General features: G+C 44.1%; 1 protein-coding gene across 1 annotated transcript in view; it reads left to right on the top strand.

Annotated features, from left to right (window-relative positions):
- Window positions 1–16,837, top strand: part of scara5 (scavenger receptor class A, member 5 (putative)) — a 74,125-nt gene that overhangs the window by 25,640 nt on the left and 31,648 nt on the right. The window contains exons 4-7 of the mRNA XM_070849809.1: window positions 8,733–8,932; window positions 12,477–12,655; window positions 12,761–12,887; window positions 12,986–13,154. Of these exons, the coding sequence (XP_070705910.1) occupies window positions 8,733–8,932; window positions 12,477–12,655; window positions 12,761–12,887; window positions 12,986–13,154 (675 nt within the window). The remainder of the gene's footprint in view (window positions 1–8,732; window positions 8,933–12,476; window positions 12,656–12,760; window positions 12,888–12,985; window positions 13,155–16,837) is intronic.

Below are 16,837 nucleotides of genomic sequence, written 5' to 3'. Positions count from 1 at the left end.
TCACATTCAACGCGGACAGGACTGTGTGCAGGAAGCACAGGCACAATCAGTGATAAATCAGCTGTGACATTTCCGCCAGCTGTCAAGTTAATCTGATCTAAAACGGTTTTATAAAAGAATTTATTGTTTTAGCAGTGAGACTGTTAGCTGTGTTGTGCCAACAACTAGGCAACTTATGTTCATCGTTAATAGCGTGATGTTCTTCCTTTGCTGTATCACATCCTTGTTCACTGCTACAACCCTGTTAAAACTTTATCTCACACACATTTCAGCTTTAAGGCAGTTGGTGGCAATGAGGCTTAACTCCGGATATGAATCTAGCCTTTTGTATTCGTCCATTTAGAATGACTTAAAGACTACCTTTTGATGTCATGTCGAGGACAGCAGGTTTTTCCCCGTCGGACTGTAAGATCCTGTAATTTCATTCTCATTCCCTGCTGGAAGACTTTCAGGTCTGCAGTTCACCAAAAGACTCTTTCTTCTTTATTTCCTTCCCCTCCTTCCTGCCACTGGCATCCCCTCAAAGTCTAGGAGGAAGTTGGTCAATTTCTGTCTGGTAGAAGGTGACTGGTATTGCTCTGTCTCTCTCACTTCCACACAAACACCTGAAGAACAGTGTTTTGATGGATGTGGTGTCCATATCTGACTTCATGATTATTGCCAGAGGGATATTAAAAAATGGTTGCCATCATTGTGTGAGAGAGCTGGTGTGTGTCCATTGAAAATAGAACTCATAGATAGAACATTCGCACTCATACACACACAAACGCTGCAGACACATATGGTAAATTGGCTATTTTTAACTGAAAACCAGCTGTTTTAATATTTCTCCAGGTTGCTATTTTTCTCAACCACCTCCCAGGTCAGATCACTTTCACCTCTGGCTGGTCAATTAGAGAACCTGCACTGAACTGGATTTGGATTATAGAGTTGCATTACATGGTCTGCGAATGTTGAAGTAATTTCAACTATTTCAATAAGACAAGTAAAGCTGTTCCAGCCCAGTGTCCCATAAGTATTACATTTTTATTTGACAGTTGTGCAATGCACAATTTAGACCCTGTGCCAACATTCACTGCCAGTGCTCATGTAGCACAACTGACCCGAAGGGTTGGAACACATCTGACTTTGGCATTTGTTTCCATTTCCCACAATAGATAAAACATAAAGTATATCCCATAACAGCTATATCCACAAAACAAAGAGCTACCGAGATAAATCCAATGGATCATGGCTGATTAAAGGGATGTTACATCATTTTTTTTTACCTTTTCTTGAAACTTGAAACAATCAAGAATGGAAAAATCTTTGTTTTGCTGCTCCATGCTGGCTGCACCTTATGGCCATAACATGTAGTGAGGTGTCAAAGCTGGACATTTAATCATATCGAGGGGTCACAAGCAACAAACGTTGGGAACAACCGACCTAATCAACATGTAAAGGCTTTAATTAGAATTTCAGACTAAACTTTGTGAATGGCCCCTTAGAATGCCTCCTGTTATTTAAGAGTTTCAGCACCTGATTCCTCCTTTGCTATGAAGTATTTCACAGACCAGACTCAACATACAAGAGCTGTTTGTTCTGGCGTTTTTCTATGTTTGGGCTGGATAACTGGAGGATCATGACATGTTTACAGATGCATGATTCCAACAAAATGTTCACCTCCATGTCAGGCACTTGTCATGTCTTTGTGGAGGTGGGAAAGTCAACATAAGAGGTGGAGGAGGAGGTGGCCTGTGTCAAACCTGTCAGCCCTATCTGACCCCTTCATGGAGGTCCAGTGATGAAAAACCCGTGAGTTAACTGTTACCCAATTGCTCTGATGCTTTCAGTGGTGATACCATAAATTGCACAGCGTAGGTGTTGAGTTATAGTTGAGCATACTAGATGATGGATAAATGGACATACATGCACGTATCATCATCATCATCATTTATGAGCAACAGAGAGCCAGAGTTGTGTTGAGGTCGACGTTTACACTGAAAATAGTGTTTCTAGATCACAAAATACAAAGAATCAGTCTCTTTTTAAAGACGCAAACACTACCACACACAAAGACGCTCAAACTGACTGTCAGTTAGTGTGGTCTCTAAACAGCAGGATTTTACATAATCTGAAGTAGAGGAGCTGTTGTTTCGTTTTTTTATATGAATTATGGCAAACAAGAGGAGCAAGAAGAGGAGCAAGAAGCAAGGGTTGTTCCTTGAAAGTTGTTCCTTGAAGAGTTGTAAAGGTTTGGAGAAAAACCTCTCAAAGTAGTTTGAGAAAAAAGTTGTAATATTTTGAGAATAAAAGTTACACTATAATATTTCGGGGGAAAAAAACTGTAGTTTAAAGTTTAAAAGATGTTCTACACGTGCTGTCACACATTCTCACAGATATAAACAGAGGATTACGTTTACATCACACAAAGTACAAGGACACAGACTGCAGAGTTTGAACTTTCCTGCTCCAGCCATCTGTGGGAGATATTGTCTAGACGCTTGGGATTTCTTGGGAGGCACTGCTGTAGGCCTGTAAAGCTAACTGACATATTATAGTGTATGATATTGGACATCATTGGAGAATTGTTTCAGGCCTTCACTAAGTCTGCTTGTAATGGCATGGTCCTTTTCATGAGGCTGCTTACTTTCCTTGGTAACACACGCACACACACACACACACACAGACGCACACATGCTTGGTGTTAAGTAACTTTATTAAAAAGCCTGTGAACGAGCTAAACAGGGAGATTAGTAACCATGGGTGCAGGGCCAGAAGGCACAGCACTGCTGGACGTTTGCCTTGGATAACATTTTTAACACAATATAGGGGTGGATCATGAAAGACCTGTAATTTAGAGGGACAGACAAGGTTAAGGATGAAGTTATTTACACAACCCATACATTTTTTTAATGAATAGAGTACAAGTAAGAATGTGTGTAAACAAGTAGTCACCCCCTATATACTGATGACTTAAGTACCTAATTAAATTAAAGTGGACTGGAGTAAACTTAATTTAATGAGACCATCAGGGGTCATAATGTAAAAACAGAAGAAGATCAAAGAAATATTGGATGAACATCAACCATATGGAATTTATGAACAAAGAATGGAAATGTAACATGTAATTGATAGAGATATCATTAGAAATATATTAGAGATGTCATTAAAACCTAAATATACTATTACTGTAACAGACTTTAATTAGTGTATGAGTTAACAAAGCATATTTAATTAGTGCCATATGTAGCCCTTGTAGCTGCCACTAAAAGTATAACATTAGATAGCACACAGTATACATTATTCCATAAGAATACCCATGAATATGTCAAATGTTATACATAAAAACACCAAAAACAAACCCAACATCTAGAGACGGATGACAAAAGTTTGCTTTAAAATAAGCATTTATTGTATTTGTGTGTTTGACATCAAAAACATTTCAAATGTCTGGGAGGGAAATCTCTCATGAGATAAGACTCTTTTAACTGCTGACTGAACCCAAGTTTATCTTCTCTTTTAATACATCACATGCACACATGTACAGGCTGCAGATAAAGAGATAAATGAAGGCACCATGTTGCCTTTGGCTTTACCCACAGAGGAATGCAGCTCTGATAGACCTCCCTCTGTCTTCTCTGTCTAGCCCGACCATGACACTGCCCAGCCAGCCTGTCTGTCTCACTGGGAGTCTGTGTGTGTGTGTGTGTGTGTGTGTGTGTGTGTGTGTGTGTTTTACACATGACTTTGTGAGGACCATGGTATACCACTGACATTGTGGGTACTCACCTTAATTCCTCGAGGTTTACGGCAAGTGTACTTTAAGATGCTAAGAAGTGAATGCAGTCTACAGAAAGTCCTCCCAAGTGGAGTGCGACATGTTTTTTTGTGTTTGTGACGGAGAGTGAGGAAGAACTTTAGAGACAGAAATGCAGATAGTCATTGTGCAATAAATACACAGCCACCTAGATCCCATCCATCTAAGGTTGAATGAACAGCACATGAAAACACACACACATGCACAAAGAAAGAATTAAAAAAAAAATGAAAGGGTTGAGAGACAGCTTTACTGTTTGGCTCTCGTTCTCACACCGACTGCAGCTGCAAACTACAATGCAGAGCGCTGACCTGACCATTGTAAGAAATGTGTGTCTGGTCTGTTTGCCATCATTGCTCAACCTTGCTAAGCCTGCTAATCTTTACTCTTCAGAAAGGCAGGAATTTTATCACATTGCTTACAATCGTCCTACAGAAGACCGACAAGTCAAGGGGGAAGAAGACTGCAAGCTAGCAAACATAGATGTAAACAATGCATACTTTAAAATACTTACTAAAAAATGTTGCATTGCAAATGTTTAATGACAATGATACACAATGTGTTTTAGTCAGAAATGTAAGATATCAAGATGAACCCCTTGAGATGTGTCATTTTGTTTTCAAGGGGGTCCCAAACAAACTCTCACAAAACAAATGGAAAACAGAACAGTACAAGACCCGATCGTTTATGATACAACGACGAACACCAAACTAAATAACAAAATGTGAGGAAAAAAGTACAATACAATCACAGACCAGACACAATCAGTCAGACTCCACAGGGCACCTAAATGCATCACCCCTCTTCATTGTATTCTGTATAATAGTCAGTATATCATCATATGGAGATAAAATGCAAATGCAAATACTGCGAATCCACTGCAGACTTATATATAAAGACCCTGTGAGGACTGAGCCGATAATGCAGAATCCATTCACATTACACACTGAAGCCCAGCTGTTGTGCTGGCCTGCTCTCCTTTCATTTGATACATGAGAGGAAAATGTCCTATTCTCCACAGTAAAATCAAAAAGCATGAAGCTGTGAACTTGGGACTAATAATCTGTTTTGAATGTTGCTGCCATACTGTATGTGTGTTGTTTGTGTCTTTGTGCACGTGTGAAGTAAAGAGGAGAGAATAGGAGGGGAATGGAAAAGGCAAGAGATGACTTTCCCATCCTACGGAGCTGGGCGACAGTATGAGAGGTTTGAAATGGATTTGTCAGGCATACGTCTCATCTTTCAGTCTATTTCTCATCGTCCTCGCCTGAAGTCAAACGCTCACCTTACAGACTGATCTCTCCTGTTGTAACTCAACAGCGGTCTGACATTATGAGGGTTAATGAATGAAAGAGAAGTGTAGTTATAGCTACTGTTTTTTTCAAATCATTCATGTTTGTCTGTCTGTTTTCCAAGAGATATTCTGGATAAAACAATGCATTTAAAAGCCCTGTAGTTTGATTTACAGCTAAGAACAAACATTTGTATCAAGTAGATGTTTGGAAATGTGGTGTTAAACTTTGTTTAATACATGAAACTATCTTTAACTTTGGCAAAAAAAATAATGACTGAAAGGAATTCACCTTTCTAGAGCTTTAACCCTTCGGAGTCTAGGACCGCCACACGGCGTCAAAGTCACATGTCGCACGTTTGAAAACGTAAAGCTGTGACACAAGCACACAGGTGCTCAATTCAAAGACTGTTGGAAAGCGGACACTTCAAACTTTTTACAAGTGTTTGAATTTTGTCGATCGGCCTATTAAGACTAAATTTATGAAGAGCCGAAGTCGCGCACTACAGCTCTTCTACGAGTAAGAACGTTCTGATTCTGAGGAAGACTCCTTTCAGAGGATGAAGTGGATGCTGTGCGTGAAGACGAACGAGAGGAGGTGTAAATAAATACTTGTAGAATCACATAGGTGAGGTTGTGCTGAAAAGAAAGACACAAAGAAAGGCAAGCTAAGCAGTTTTAATGGGAAACACAAAGGTAAAATGAAAAGTAGTAAAAAACGCCGTTTTACCCCAGACTCTGAAGGGTTAAACTAGAGTTGCTATTTGAGCATATCCACATATTATTCATTTATTTTTGTATTAATGCATTTTCAAGCTATTAGAATTTTTCACTGGTTTTCATCCAAAAAGCTTGAAGAACCCACTGTACACACAACCTGTCTAGCACCAAACAGCAGACAGATACAATTAGGAGCTAGTTGGTGATCACAGCCGCTAAAGAGCCAGATATTTCCCTTCTAATAGAGTTGGAAGGAAAGTGAATATTGGACTTAGATTCATCAGGTATAAATGTCCCTCCGTATCTATCGAAACTGTTTGCTAACATGTCCTAACAAGTCATAATGACTTTGCAAAGTGATAAAATGTCACAGTTGTGTTTATAGCTGATTGACCAAGTGGTTAAAATGATCCATTATTACTGCTTTCAAAATGTTAGTGTGAATAGAAGAGCCTTTAAAATCCATTCCATTACCTGACAGTGACCTCTGTGGTTCGGTTGATTGTATATGCAGAGCTCTCCATGTTAACAGAGGAGCAGTTCAACAGACATCAATTAGTGGAGAGTGATTTCTAATGCTGATTGATTATTCCTTTAGGCGATGAAACCCAGGAAACTAAACGAGACACACGGTGGAAAATCTGTTCAAATGTGTTCTGGCAACAAGATATACATTTATTTGTCTTCACTTTAATAGCGCACGGTTGTCATGAACTATAAGAACCCACAGACCCCAAACAGTCTGTGGTTGAAAAATGTAATTCTGCACCTCAAACTAGCAAAACCACACTGTGGTTCTCTTTGACAAATTTCAAAAAGTTTGGAAACCATTCTAGGATTACATTAACACTAAGCTCTGTGCCGCCACTCCATCTGTAACTTTTAAATTATCCTTACAAGATTATCTGACAGAAATGTGGTATCCACATATATTTTGTCACTGTGTGATTTTTTTCTTTTTTTCTTGCTGATCACCATGTATGTTTGAGCTTATTCAGAAGGGTTTAGAAAGGATTTGAGAAAACCAAAGCGCTGCTGTCATCCTCCTTGTCTCCTCATCATCCTCCTCCATGTTTCTCTCATTCCTCCTCTACTCCTTCATCATCCTCTCAGGGCTTGTCACAGTATCCACACAACACAAGTACCGAAGTGCCTGCTTGTATGACATTTTTCAGGTAACTGCTACAGAGCCCAAGTGCCCCCTTGAGGCTGCAAGCATGTGGAAGTTTATTATGCGGGTTAATTAGGTCATTAGGTGGACTCCAGCTCCCATACTTAGATGGGTGTAATTAATTTTGACAAAATGAACAAATAAGGATCGGCGAAATTGAAAACACACATTCAGGAGTATAATCTCCCTCCTTCGGTTTTCCCTCGCCTTCCTTTTCTTATGCTTCATCATCTCCTCCGTCTTGTTCCTCCTTCTTCCTTTTCCAGGAACAGCACCGCTTCGAAACTTGATACTATCAGGTTCTGGTTGATCTTAAATTTGTGTGTGTGTGTGTTCTTCTGAAAAAAAAAAACTGCTGCTGACAGACCATCATTTAACAATTAGGTGCCCCATGTAGTGGAGAGATTTGAGCTTATTTAGTTTTTCAGGTCATTAGGAATAAACCTAACACACATAATGAGTGGGAATTGAGATGGTTTGTTTGCAGCAGTGCGGCTTCGCAGCACTTTTCTTGCTCTGAGATCACGCAGGCATTTCTTGGCCTTAATGCAAACACACGAAGCCACACATACAGAGACACACTTTTATCACTCTCTTAGAAACATTCGGAGAGAGTGTATTATCAGGCTGTTAGGGACATCAATGTGTCGCAGAGCATGTGTTAAGGGAATTATCTGCTTCCTCTCGTTTCCCAAGTCCTTTCTCCATCTGAGTTTTTTTTTCTGCACACATTGGTCCCTGCCGTCCTGCAGAGGATGTCGTCATGGCGTAACGCTGAGGATCTGGTTTCAAAATATCTCCCAGGCTATCGAGCCGTTACCATGCAACATGCTCTCAACATAACATGAAACCGAGGAGCTTTTTCTCATTAGGCATGGTTGAGAAGAGAGAAAGGCAAAAGAAGTGGCCTTTATGCCGCAGCCAAAAACAAGACAAGAAAGGTTCATCGGTAATATGTTAACTGTCAGCAAATGTGATGTTGCAGCTAAACAAACGCGTGTGCAATTCAGATCATGTTGTTCCAATATTTTCCACAAACTTTTAAAGGAAAACATGTCGCAGTTTCTTTCAGTTTCATGTGTTTACAATTCGTCATCAAAAAGTTCCTCTGAAATGTGACTCCAACTAGACATTGCTGTTTTTAGGTCACATGCCAAAAAGGTTGAGGATCACTAGTTTTTTAATGTGTTGCATTTTACAAGCTTATCATGTGTCTTTATCTGTATAGTAACTACATAGTAACTAGTAACTGGTAGAAAAGTACCTCAAAATTGTACTTAAGTATAGTTTTTGAGTAAAATGCTCTTAGTTATTTCATCCATACGTCATATCTTAAAAAAAAAACAAAAAAAACCTCTTTCCTCCTGAAAGTATTGGACGAACAGCACCATTTAGAGGCCAACTTCAACAGCAGTCAAAATGAAGACAGAATTTCCACAATGTGTCATCAGTACAGCACAGAGAACCGTACAGTGAGCCAACTCTGGAAACTGGTTTTGAAGTCATAATAATATTTAGGTCTTGATTTAGCAAAACAATACATTCAGCAAGAATAGACAACCAAAATTAGCGCAGACGACTGAATCATCTGAAACATCTGCTTTGCATTAGAATGCTGGCTCTGTCCAAGCTGACAGTAGTGATTGAGAGCAAATGATACTCGATTTGGGGACCTTACCGTAGCTAAGGGATCAGTGAATCAACACCCAGAACAAATCTCTCCCTCTCTTTCCTTCCCTTTCCCTCCCCAGTCTCCCGTTCCCAGGTGTCCTCACAGCGCCAGGAGGTGCTGATGGAGAATGTGACCCGGATGTCGGAGCGCTCTCGCCTGCTCCAGCAGACCCTTGGCGAGGCGTCCACACAGGTTGACCTGCTGGAGAACATCTGGAAACTGGAGAACCTCTTCCAGAACCACAGTGACTGGCTGCAGAGGCTGGAGATCCTCATCAAGGTACAACACAGGACCGAGGAGGAACAAACGAACTTTTACAGAACAGGGTTTTAGACCTATTTAGAACTGTTATGCAATTAAGTACATTTACTGGATTCCAACAATTTTGAGGCACTTGAACTTAAGTCAAAAAACCCCTATGAAGAGAAGACAACGAAGGACCGTGACGTCGTCCGGTATGGCGCAGCCGGGGCCCCCCCCTGGAGCCAGGCCCGGGGCTGGGGCTCGCATGCGAGCGCCTGGTGGCCGGGCCTTTGCCCACGGGGCCCGGCCGGGCCCAGCCCGAATAGATGACGTGGGTCCGACCTCCTGTGGGCCCACCACCCGCAGAGGGAGCCGTAGGGGTCGGGTGCTATGTGGCACGGGTGGCGGTCGAGGCGGAGTGCCCCGACGACCTGGGCCTCGGAGACAGCCTCTAGCTGTAGGGACATGGAATGTCACCTCGCTGGGGGGGAAGGAGCCGGAGCTTGTGCGGGAGGTTGAGAGGTACCGGCTAGATATAGTCGGGCTCACCTCCACTCACAGCTTGGGCTCTGGAACCCAGCTCCTCGAGAGGGGCTGGACTCTCCATTTCTCTGGTGTTGCCCGCGGTGTGCGGCGGCGGGCTGGTGTGGGCTTGCTTATAGCCCCACAGCTCAGCCGCCATGTGTTGGAGTTTACCCCGGTGAACGAGAGGGTCGCGTCCCTGCGCCTTCGGGTCGGGGACAGGTCTCTCACTGTGGTCTCGGCCTATGGGCCGAACAGCAGTGCAGAGTACCCGGCCTTCTTGGAGTCCCTGGGAGGGGTGCTGGATGGTGCGCCGACTGGGGACTCCATTGTTCTACTGGGGGACTTCAACGCCCACGTGGGCAGCGACAGTGAGACCTGGAGAGGCGTGATTGGGAGGAACGGCCTCCCCGATCTGAACCCGAGTGGTGTTCTGTTGTTGGACTTCTGTGCTAGTCACAGACTGTCCATAACGAACACCATGTTCGAGCACAAGGGCGTCCATCGGTGCACGTGGCACCAGGACGTCCTAGGCCGGAGGTCGATGATCGACTTCGTTGTCGTGTCATCTGACCTCCGTCCGTGTGTTCTGGACACTCGGGTGAAGAGAGGGGCTGAGCTGTCAACTGATCACCACCTGGTGGTGAGTTGGATCCGCTGGCAGGGGAGGAAGCCGGAGAGACTCGGCAGGCCCAAGCGTATCGTGAGGGTCTGTTGGGAACGTCTGGCGGAACCCGCTGTCGCTGCGGTTTTCAACTCCCACCTCCGGGAGAGCTTCTCACAGATCCCGGGGGAGGTTGGAGATATTGAGTCCGAGTGGACCATGTTCTCCACCTCCATTGTCGGCGCGGCCGCTCGGAGCTGTGGCCGTAAGGTCTCTGGTGCCTGTCGTGGCGGCAATCCCCGAACCCGGTGGTGGACACTGGAAGTAAGGGATGCCGTCAAGCTGAAGAAGGAGTCCTACCGGGCCTTATTGGCTCGTGGGACTCCTGAGGCAGCTGACAGGTACCGGCAGGCCAAGCGTGCTGCAGCCCGGGCGGTTGTGGAGGCAAAAACTCGGGCCTGGGAGGAGTTCGGGGAGGCCATGGAGGAGGACTACCGGTCGGCCTCGAGGAAATTCTGGCAAACCGTCCGGCGCCTCAGGAGGGGGAAGCAGTACCCCACCAACACTGTTTACAGTGAGGGTGGGGGGCTGTTGACCTCGACTGGGGATGTTGTCGGGCGGTGGAAGGAATACTTCGAGGATCTCCTCAATCCCACCGCCAGGTCTTCCATTGAGGAGGCAGAGGCTGGGGATTCAGAAGTGGACTCGTTCATCACCCAAGCCGAAGTCGCCGAGGTGGTCAGAAAGCTCCTCGGTGGCAAGGCACCAGGGGTGGACGAGATCCGCCCTGAATACCTCAAGTCTCTGGATGTACAGGGACTGTCTTGGTTGACACGTCTCTGTAACATCGCCTGGCGGTCGGGGACAGTGCCTCTGGAGTGGCAGACCGGGGTGGTGGTCCCTCTTTTTAAGAAGGGGGACCGGAGGATGTGTTCCAACTATAGGGGGATCACACTCCTCAGCCTCCCCGGGAAAGTTTATTCCAGGGTACTGGAGAGGAGGATACGGCCGATAGTCGAACCTCGGATTCAGGAGGAACAATGCGGGTTCCGTCCTGGTCGCGGAACACTGGACCAGCTCCACACTCTCCATCGGGTGCTCGAGGGTTCATGGGAGTTTGCCCAACCTGTCCACATGTGCTTTGTGGACTTGGAGAAGGCATTCGACCGTGTCCCTCGTGGCATCTTGTGGGGGGTGCTTCGGGAGTATGGGGTCCGGGGCCCTTTGCTAAGGGCTGTCCGGTCCCTGTACGACCGGAGTAGGAGTCTGGTTCGCATTGCCGGCAGTAAGTCAGACCTGTTCCCGGTGCATGTTGGACTCCGGCAGGGCTGCCCTTTGTCACCGGTTCTGTTCATTATTTTTATGGACAGAATTTCTAGGCGCAGCCAGGGGCCGGAGGGGGTCCGGTTTGGGGACCGCATGATAGCATCTCTGCTTTTTGCGGATGATGTTGTCATATTGGCTTCGTCAGGCCGGGACCTCCAGTGTGCACTGGGGCGGTTTGCAGCCGAGTGCGAAACGGCTGGGATGAGAATCAGCACCTCCAAGTCCGAGGCCATGGTTCTCGACCGGAAAAAGGTGGTTTGCCATCTCCGGGTCGGTGGAGAGTCCTTGCCTCAAGTGGAGGAGTTCAAGTATCTCGGGGTCTTGTTCACGAGTGGGGGAAGGATGGAGCGTGAGATCGACAGGCGGATCGGTGCAGCGTCTGCAGTAATGCGGTCGCTGTATCGGTCCGTCGTGGTGAAGAGGGAGCTGAGCCAAAAGGCAAAGCTCTCGATTTACCGGTCGATCTACGTTCCTACCCTCACCTATGGTCATGAACTTTGGGTCATGACCGAAAGAACAAGATCTCGGATACAAGCGGCCGAAATGAGTTTCCTCCGCAGGGTGGCCGGACTCACCCTTAGAGATAGGGTGAGGAGTTCGACCATCCGGGAGGGGCTCGGAGTAGAGCCACTGCTCCTCCACATCGAGAGGAGCCAGCTGAGGTGGCTCGGGCATCTGTTTCGGATGCCTCCTGGACGCCTCCCTGGGGAGGTTTTCCGGGCATGTCCCACCGGAAGGAGGCCCCGGGGAAGACCCAGGACACGCTGGAGGGACTATGTCTCTCGGCTGGCCTGGGAACGCCTCGGGGTCCCACCGGATGAGCTGGGGGAGGTGTCTGGGGCCCGGGAAGTTTGGGCATCTCTGCTAAAACTGCTGCCCCCGCGACCCGACCCCGGATAAGCGGTTGAAAATGGATGGATGGATGGATGGAACTTAAGTATTTCCATTTGATGCAACTTAACAACAAGACACATGAAGCCGGTGGCTGTAACAGTGAATATTACGATAATAAGAAGATAGGCGCATAAATAATTCTAGATCCTGAATGCATTTTGTAGAAATGTATACAACATTCACTGCTAATGATGAAGGACTGTGATAGCAATGAAGAAGCTGTTTCATCCACAGGGCCTGGAGGTGGAAGTGAGGAGCATCCAGGCTCACTCCCTTCAGTCAGAGGGCTACCTTGTGCAGCTGGACGACAGGTTGTCCTCTCTGAGCAGCTCCACCGGCAGGAACGTGACGGGCTTGAGTGTGGAGGTGTCCCGAGCCTCCACCTGGCTCCGCAACCAGGACGTCCTGCTCAGGTATACATTTATATCAAAGGGATCCTCATCTCCAAAGCATGAAAGTGTAATTGCATCACAATGAATAAAGAAAGAAAATGAAGCTCTGTCTGTTTCCTCTTTCAGGGAAACCTCAGGACAGGTGAGCAGGCTGAGAGAGAAAATGGATGAGGTTAATTGGACTGTGGGAGCTGTCAATCACACCTTCAGCAATGATGTCAGCATTCACCACTTGAAGATACAAGACTTGCAGGTACAGCAAACTTTTATTACACTTGTGAAGAAATCTTACTCTTAAATTGTTAAACTGCTGCTGTAAACACTCCCTCTGCCTGTACCCATGTTGTTCAGATCCAGATCAACAACATAACAGAGGACACCAGCAGTTTATGGGTGACCCACGTCCACACGGAGGCCCAGCTAAGGAACGAGATGGAGATCCTCAACACAATCACAGAGGACCTCCGCCTGAAGGACTGGGAGCACTCCATGGCCCTCAAGAATGTCACCATATTAGAAGGTTAGCCAAGGAAAATAGATGTCTATTCAGACTGCTGCTCTGGGTTCAAAAGACCTCCTTTTCACAATTTCATTTGACCAGGATTTGGCTGCTCCCAATGGGGACAGTTCCATGCTTCATTTTGGCCCAACTGTGACAGAGGGGCACTTGAGAAGTCCAAGTACCTCTCTCATCAACCCAAATTCTCCCTCTAAGTGTCCTCGTGGGTTAGCTTCAGTGCTTCTATTCAGAAAGCATTGATTTGGTAATTTACAGGTCAAAAGGCATCTAGACCTAAGTTAGAACTGGGCAACACCGGGCTGAAAAGATATGAGGGTTACATTTTACCATTCTTTTTGCAGCAGCATTTAAATTGCTATATTTTTACTGTGAAGCGATCCTGAATACACTTTAAAACATATCCAGACAAACGGTATAGGTGGTATAAACTTTAAACCTTAAACCTAAAACTAAAACCAACACCGAATACTGTTTTTCCACGGACCCAGTTTAATTGGACCAAGCAGCAAATGTGTTTACATACTTTCAAATATCAGCCTTATTTTACTGTATACTGTAAAGGTTTTGATCAGCAGATCAGTTTCAGACCTGCAGAAAAGAATAGCACAAGCAGAGATGAGCTGTAAGCTAAGGAGCTGCAGGCAGCATCTGGCCAACAAGTCATCACGGCCTTCTACCTTCCCATGCATGAATCAATGGGGCTGTTCACAGCTCAGCTCAGCTCAGCTCAGCGTGAGAATCCTCAGCCTTATTGAAAAATGGCCTAAGTTACTCTGTATGTTTGACTCAAATACCCTTCAGTTTAGCTCAACCTGAAGTCTGATCCAAATCCTGGGCAGATAAAGATGTCCATTATTCATTTTCAAATCTGACCCTTAAATACTCTGTGTGTGCCACTGCTTATCAACAGTTTGGCAACATATAATGATGATCTAAAAGAATAATAGGAAAAAAAAGAAAAGAATAGTTGGAAAGTTGGTGAAAGGTGATCATATATTTAGATAAAAAAACAAAACAATGAAAATAGTTAGGAAGAGACTCTAAACAAAGCTTTACCATTTTACACAATTTATCTTATTATGGCAGAAAAGAGGAATTATACGTCATAGAATATGAAATTAATAGATAAACAAGGAACTTTAAGGATAACAGTATCATGCATAATAGCCACTGTAGAACATACAAAACTTTAGCACAGCTGGGGAACATGAGAACTTTAACTCTTCGTATAATGAATCCCTTTGGGGTGGAACTTTGTGATCCAAAAACATCATTTGCAATAGCTCGTCTGAGCCAATAGATGTTTGCAGTGCGATTGAATGCAAGTGACCCTAGCATGCAAACGTGATTTTACACCGTGAGATTACCCTGGGGTATTGAGCAACTCTGAATGTTCTTCCTCCAATCTGTTGAGATCTGATTAGTCCCGACGTGGTACAACTCTCGCTGCCAGGGCACAAAATGACTTCCCTGGCTTGTTAAAATCAGAATAGGTATGCTATGATGTAATGCTGGCAGGGGACGCGGCCCGAGCTGATTGATGGCAACTCAAACCGAATAGGACCCCTGATCTGGGGTCTGCTTCACATGTGGGTGGGATGCCGCTTCTCCTGAGCCTGGAAACAATTGTGGGTTAAATTTAGACGCTACATCGAGAATGAAAACTCAACCCCTCAGCTCTGTCATTAGTTTTAGCTCCTCAGCCCATTTGTTTGTTGTTAGCGCACAGTCACCTTAGCCAAGAAATGTTTTACATCTCTATCCATGTTTATCCTCCTCTGTTCTGTTCCCTTCTCATGCCTACTTTTTTCTCCACGCTCTCTTCTTTTCTTACGCAGTTCATTTGCCTTTAATTCCTCTGTGACTCACACAGTGATGTTCATGCCACACGTGTTCCCTGTTGTATTAGTGATAAAGACAGACGAGAAGCTTTTTAATTTACCGCCTGAAGTCCTTTTTTGATGAGAGCTGCACAAATCTGAAGCATTACCTCTCCAAGCAGTAAATTATTGTATAACATGGTATTACTTACTTGAACATGTGCCTACTAAGGCATTATGTATGATTTTGATTGCAACTTGAATACGGTATAAGCAGGAGTTTATCAAAGGCCATAATGAAAACTGCAAACTATTAGAATCAGAATCAGAATCAGAATCAGAATCAGAATCAGAATTACTTTAATAATCATATTGTAATAATTATAATATAATATCTATGTAATAATGATTACATAGATGTAAACAATGCTACATTTCTTGTTTAACGCTGGAGTTCCACAGGGATCTGTGGGCAATCCAAAAATATTCAGAATAATTACTAAAAGCAAACTGTGGCGAAGAGCTTTTCAAAATGTATGCAAGGAAATAGTTTTACCGTTATATAAATGCTTGGTGAGGTTTTGGTGAGATCTTGAATTTGCACGTTCAGTCTGATTTCCTTTTGAGATGTAGATATATAAAATATATAGAAAATATCCAGAGGGCTCAGAGAGCAGCTACTAAAACAATTCCAGATCTGGAGACGTCATATGAAAAGAGACCTTTGAGAGAGATTTGTAAAGGCAGCAGTACAGTCGTCAAACCTACTGAAGATAAACACATGGACGAGTTTTCCCTTGGCTGAGACATAAGTCCTTTTATTCTTGTTCTTAAGGTAACTGGTCTTGTCATTATCTTAATGATTTGAGTCCATGATGACACTGGAACTTCTGGCTTGGTTGGTTTTCTGACACAACTGAATCTGAGCATTGACTTTTAGTCATTCGTTGGCTTTGAAAGCAGCTTTATCTTTGTTTAACAGAAGAATATTTTGGCTCATCTAATCACTTTGTTTTGTTTAATGTACCCTCTCTGTGCTTTTATTGGATCATTGTCACCTGGTGATGTTATATAAATGTTTTGTCTGCATAAGACATTTTGTTGTTTTACATAATCTTAGCTTGTAGGAACATGTAGATGTTAAACAGAAGAGGCATGAAACTGGAGCCTTGGGGATCTCCATGTCATTTTTGGACAATTAGATGTGTGATTATCAGTTGACACAAAGTAGTCCCTGTCCTTCAAATAGGACCAGTTTGACAGTGTGCCAGAAAGTCCCACCCAATATTGCAGTCTGTCCAATAATCTGAAGTGGTCGACCATGTTAAATGCAGCACTGGGATCCTACTTTCATTACTCATTCTCTCCACTCTTCTCCTATATGTGTGATTTGTTTCTCTGGTCTAAGTGTTTAATTGGCATGAAGCAAACGCCTTCCACTAGTGTTTCACAACTATCTTTTAATTTGACAGAAGTATTCGTGTCTCTATATACATACGTGTTGAGTTCCCTCTATTTATGTCTGCAGATACTTGCTGACATTTACAAATAGGCCCACACACTGTTATGTAAGCACACAGACAATCAATAGGTCCTTTGCCAGTGCCTTCCAAAAATGACTCACGTGTTTTTTTGGAGTTCTTTTTTTTTGTTTCTCCTATGGTGAAGATTAGCACTCATATTTCAAACATGTAAACTAAGAAAGCATCCTGTTTCACAAGTTTATCTAATGGCTTTATTATCAACACAAAGAGCTGTAGAGTGTCCTCATCTCACTGAGAAAAGCAACAAGCTGTGAACAGCTGAATGCATTTGTTTCTAAAGTTATGACTTTGCTGTCATAGCATGATGGGTACATGAAAG

Source organism: Pempheris klunzingeri, chromosome 18 (assembly GCF_042242105.1).
Source record: "Pempheris klunzingeri isolate RE-2024b chromosome 18, fPemKlu1.hap1, whole genome shotgun sequence".
Taxonomy (NCBI): Eukaryota; Metazoa; Chordata; class Actinopteri; order Acropomatiformes; family Pempheridae; genus Pempheris; species Pempheris klunzingeri.
Note: the sequence above shows the minus strand (reverse complement) of the source record. Positions and strands in the feature narration are given on the sequence as shown.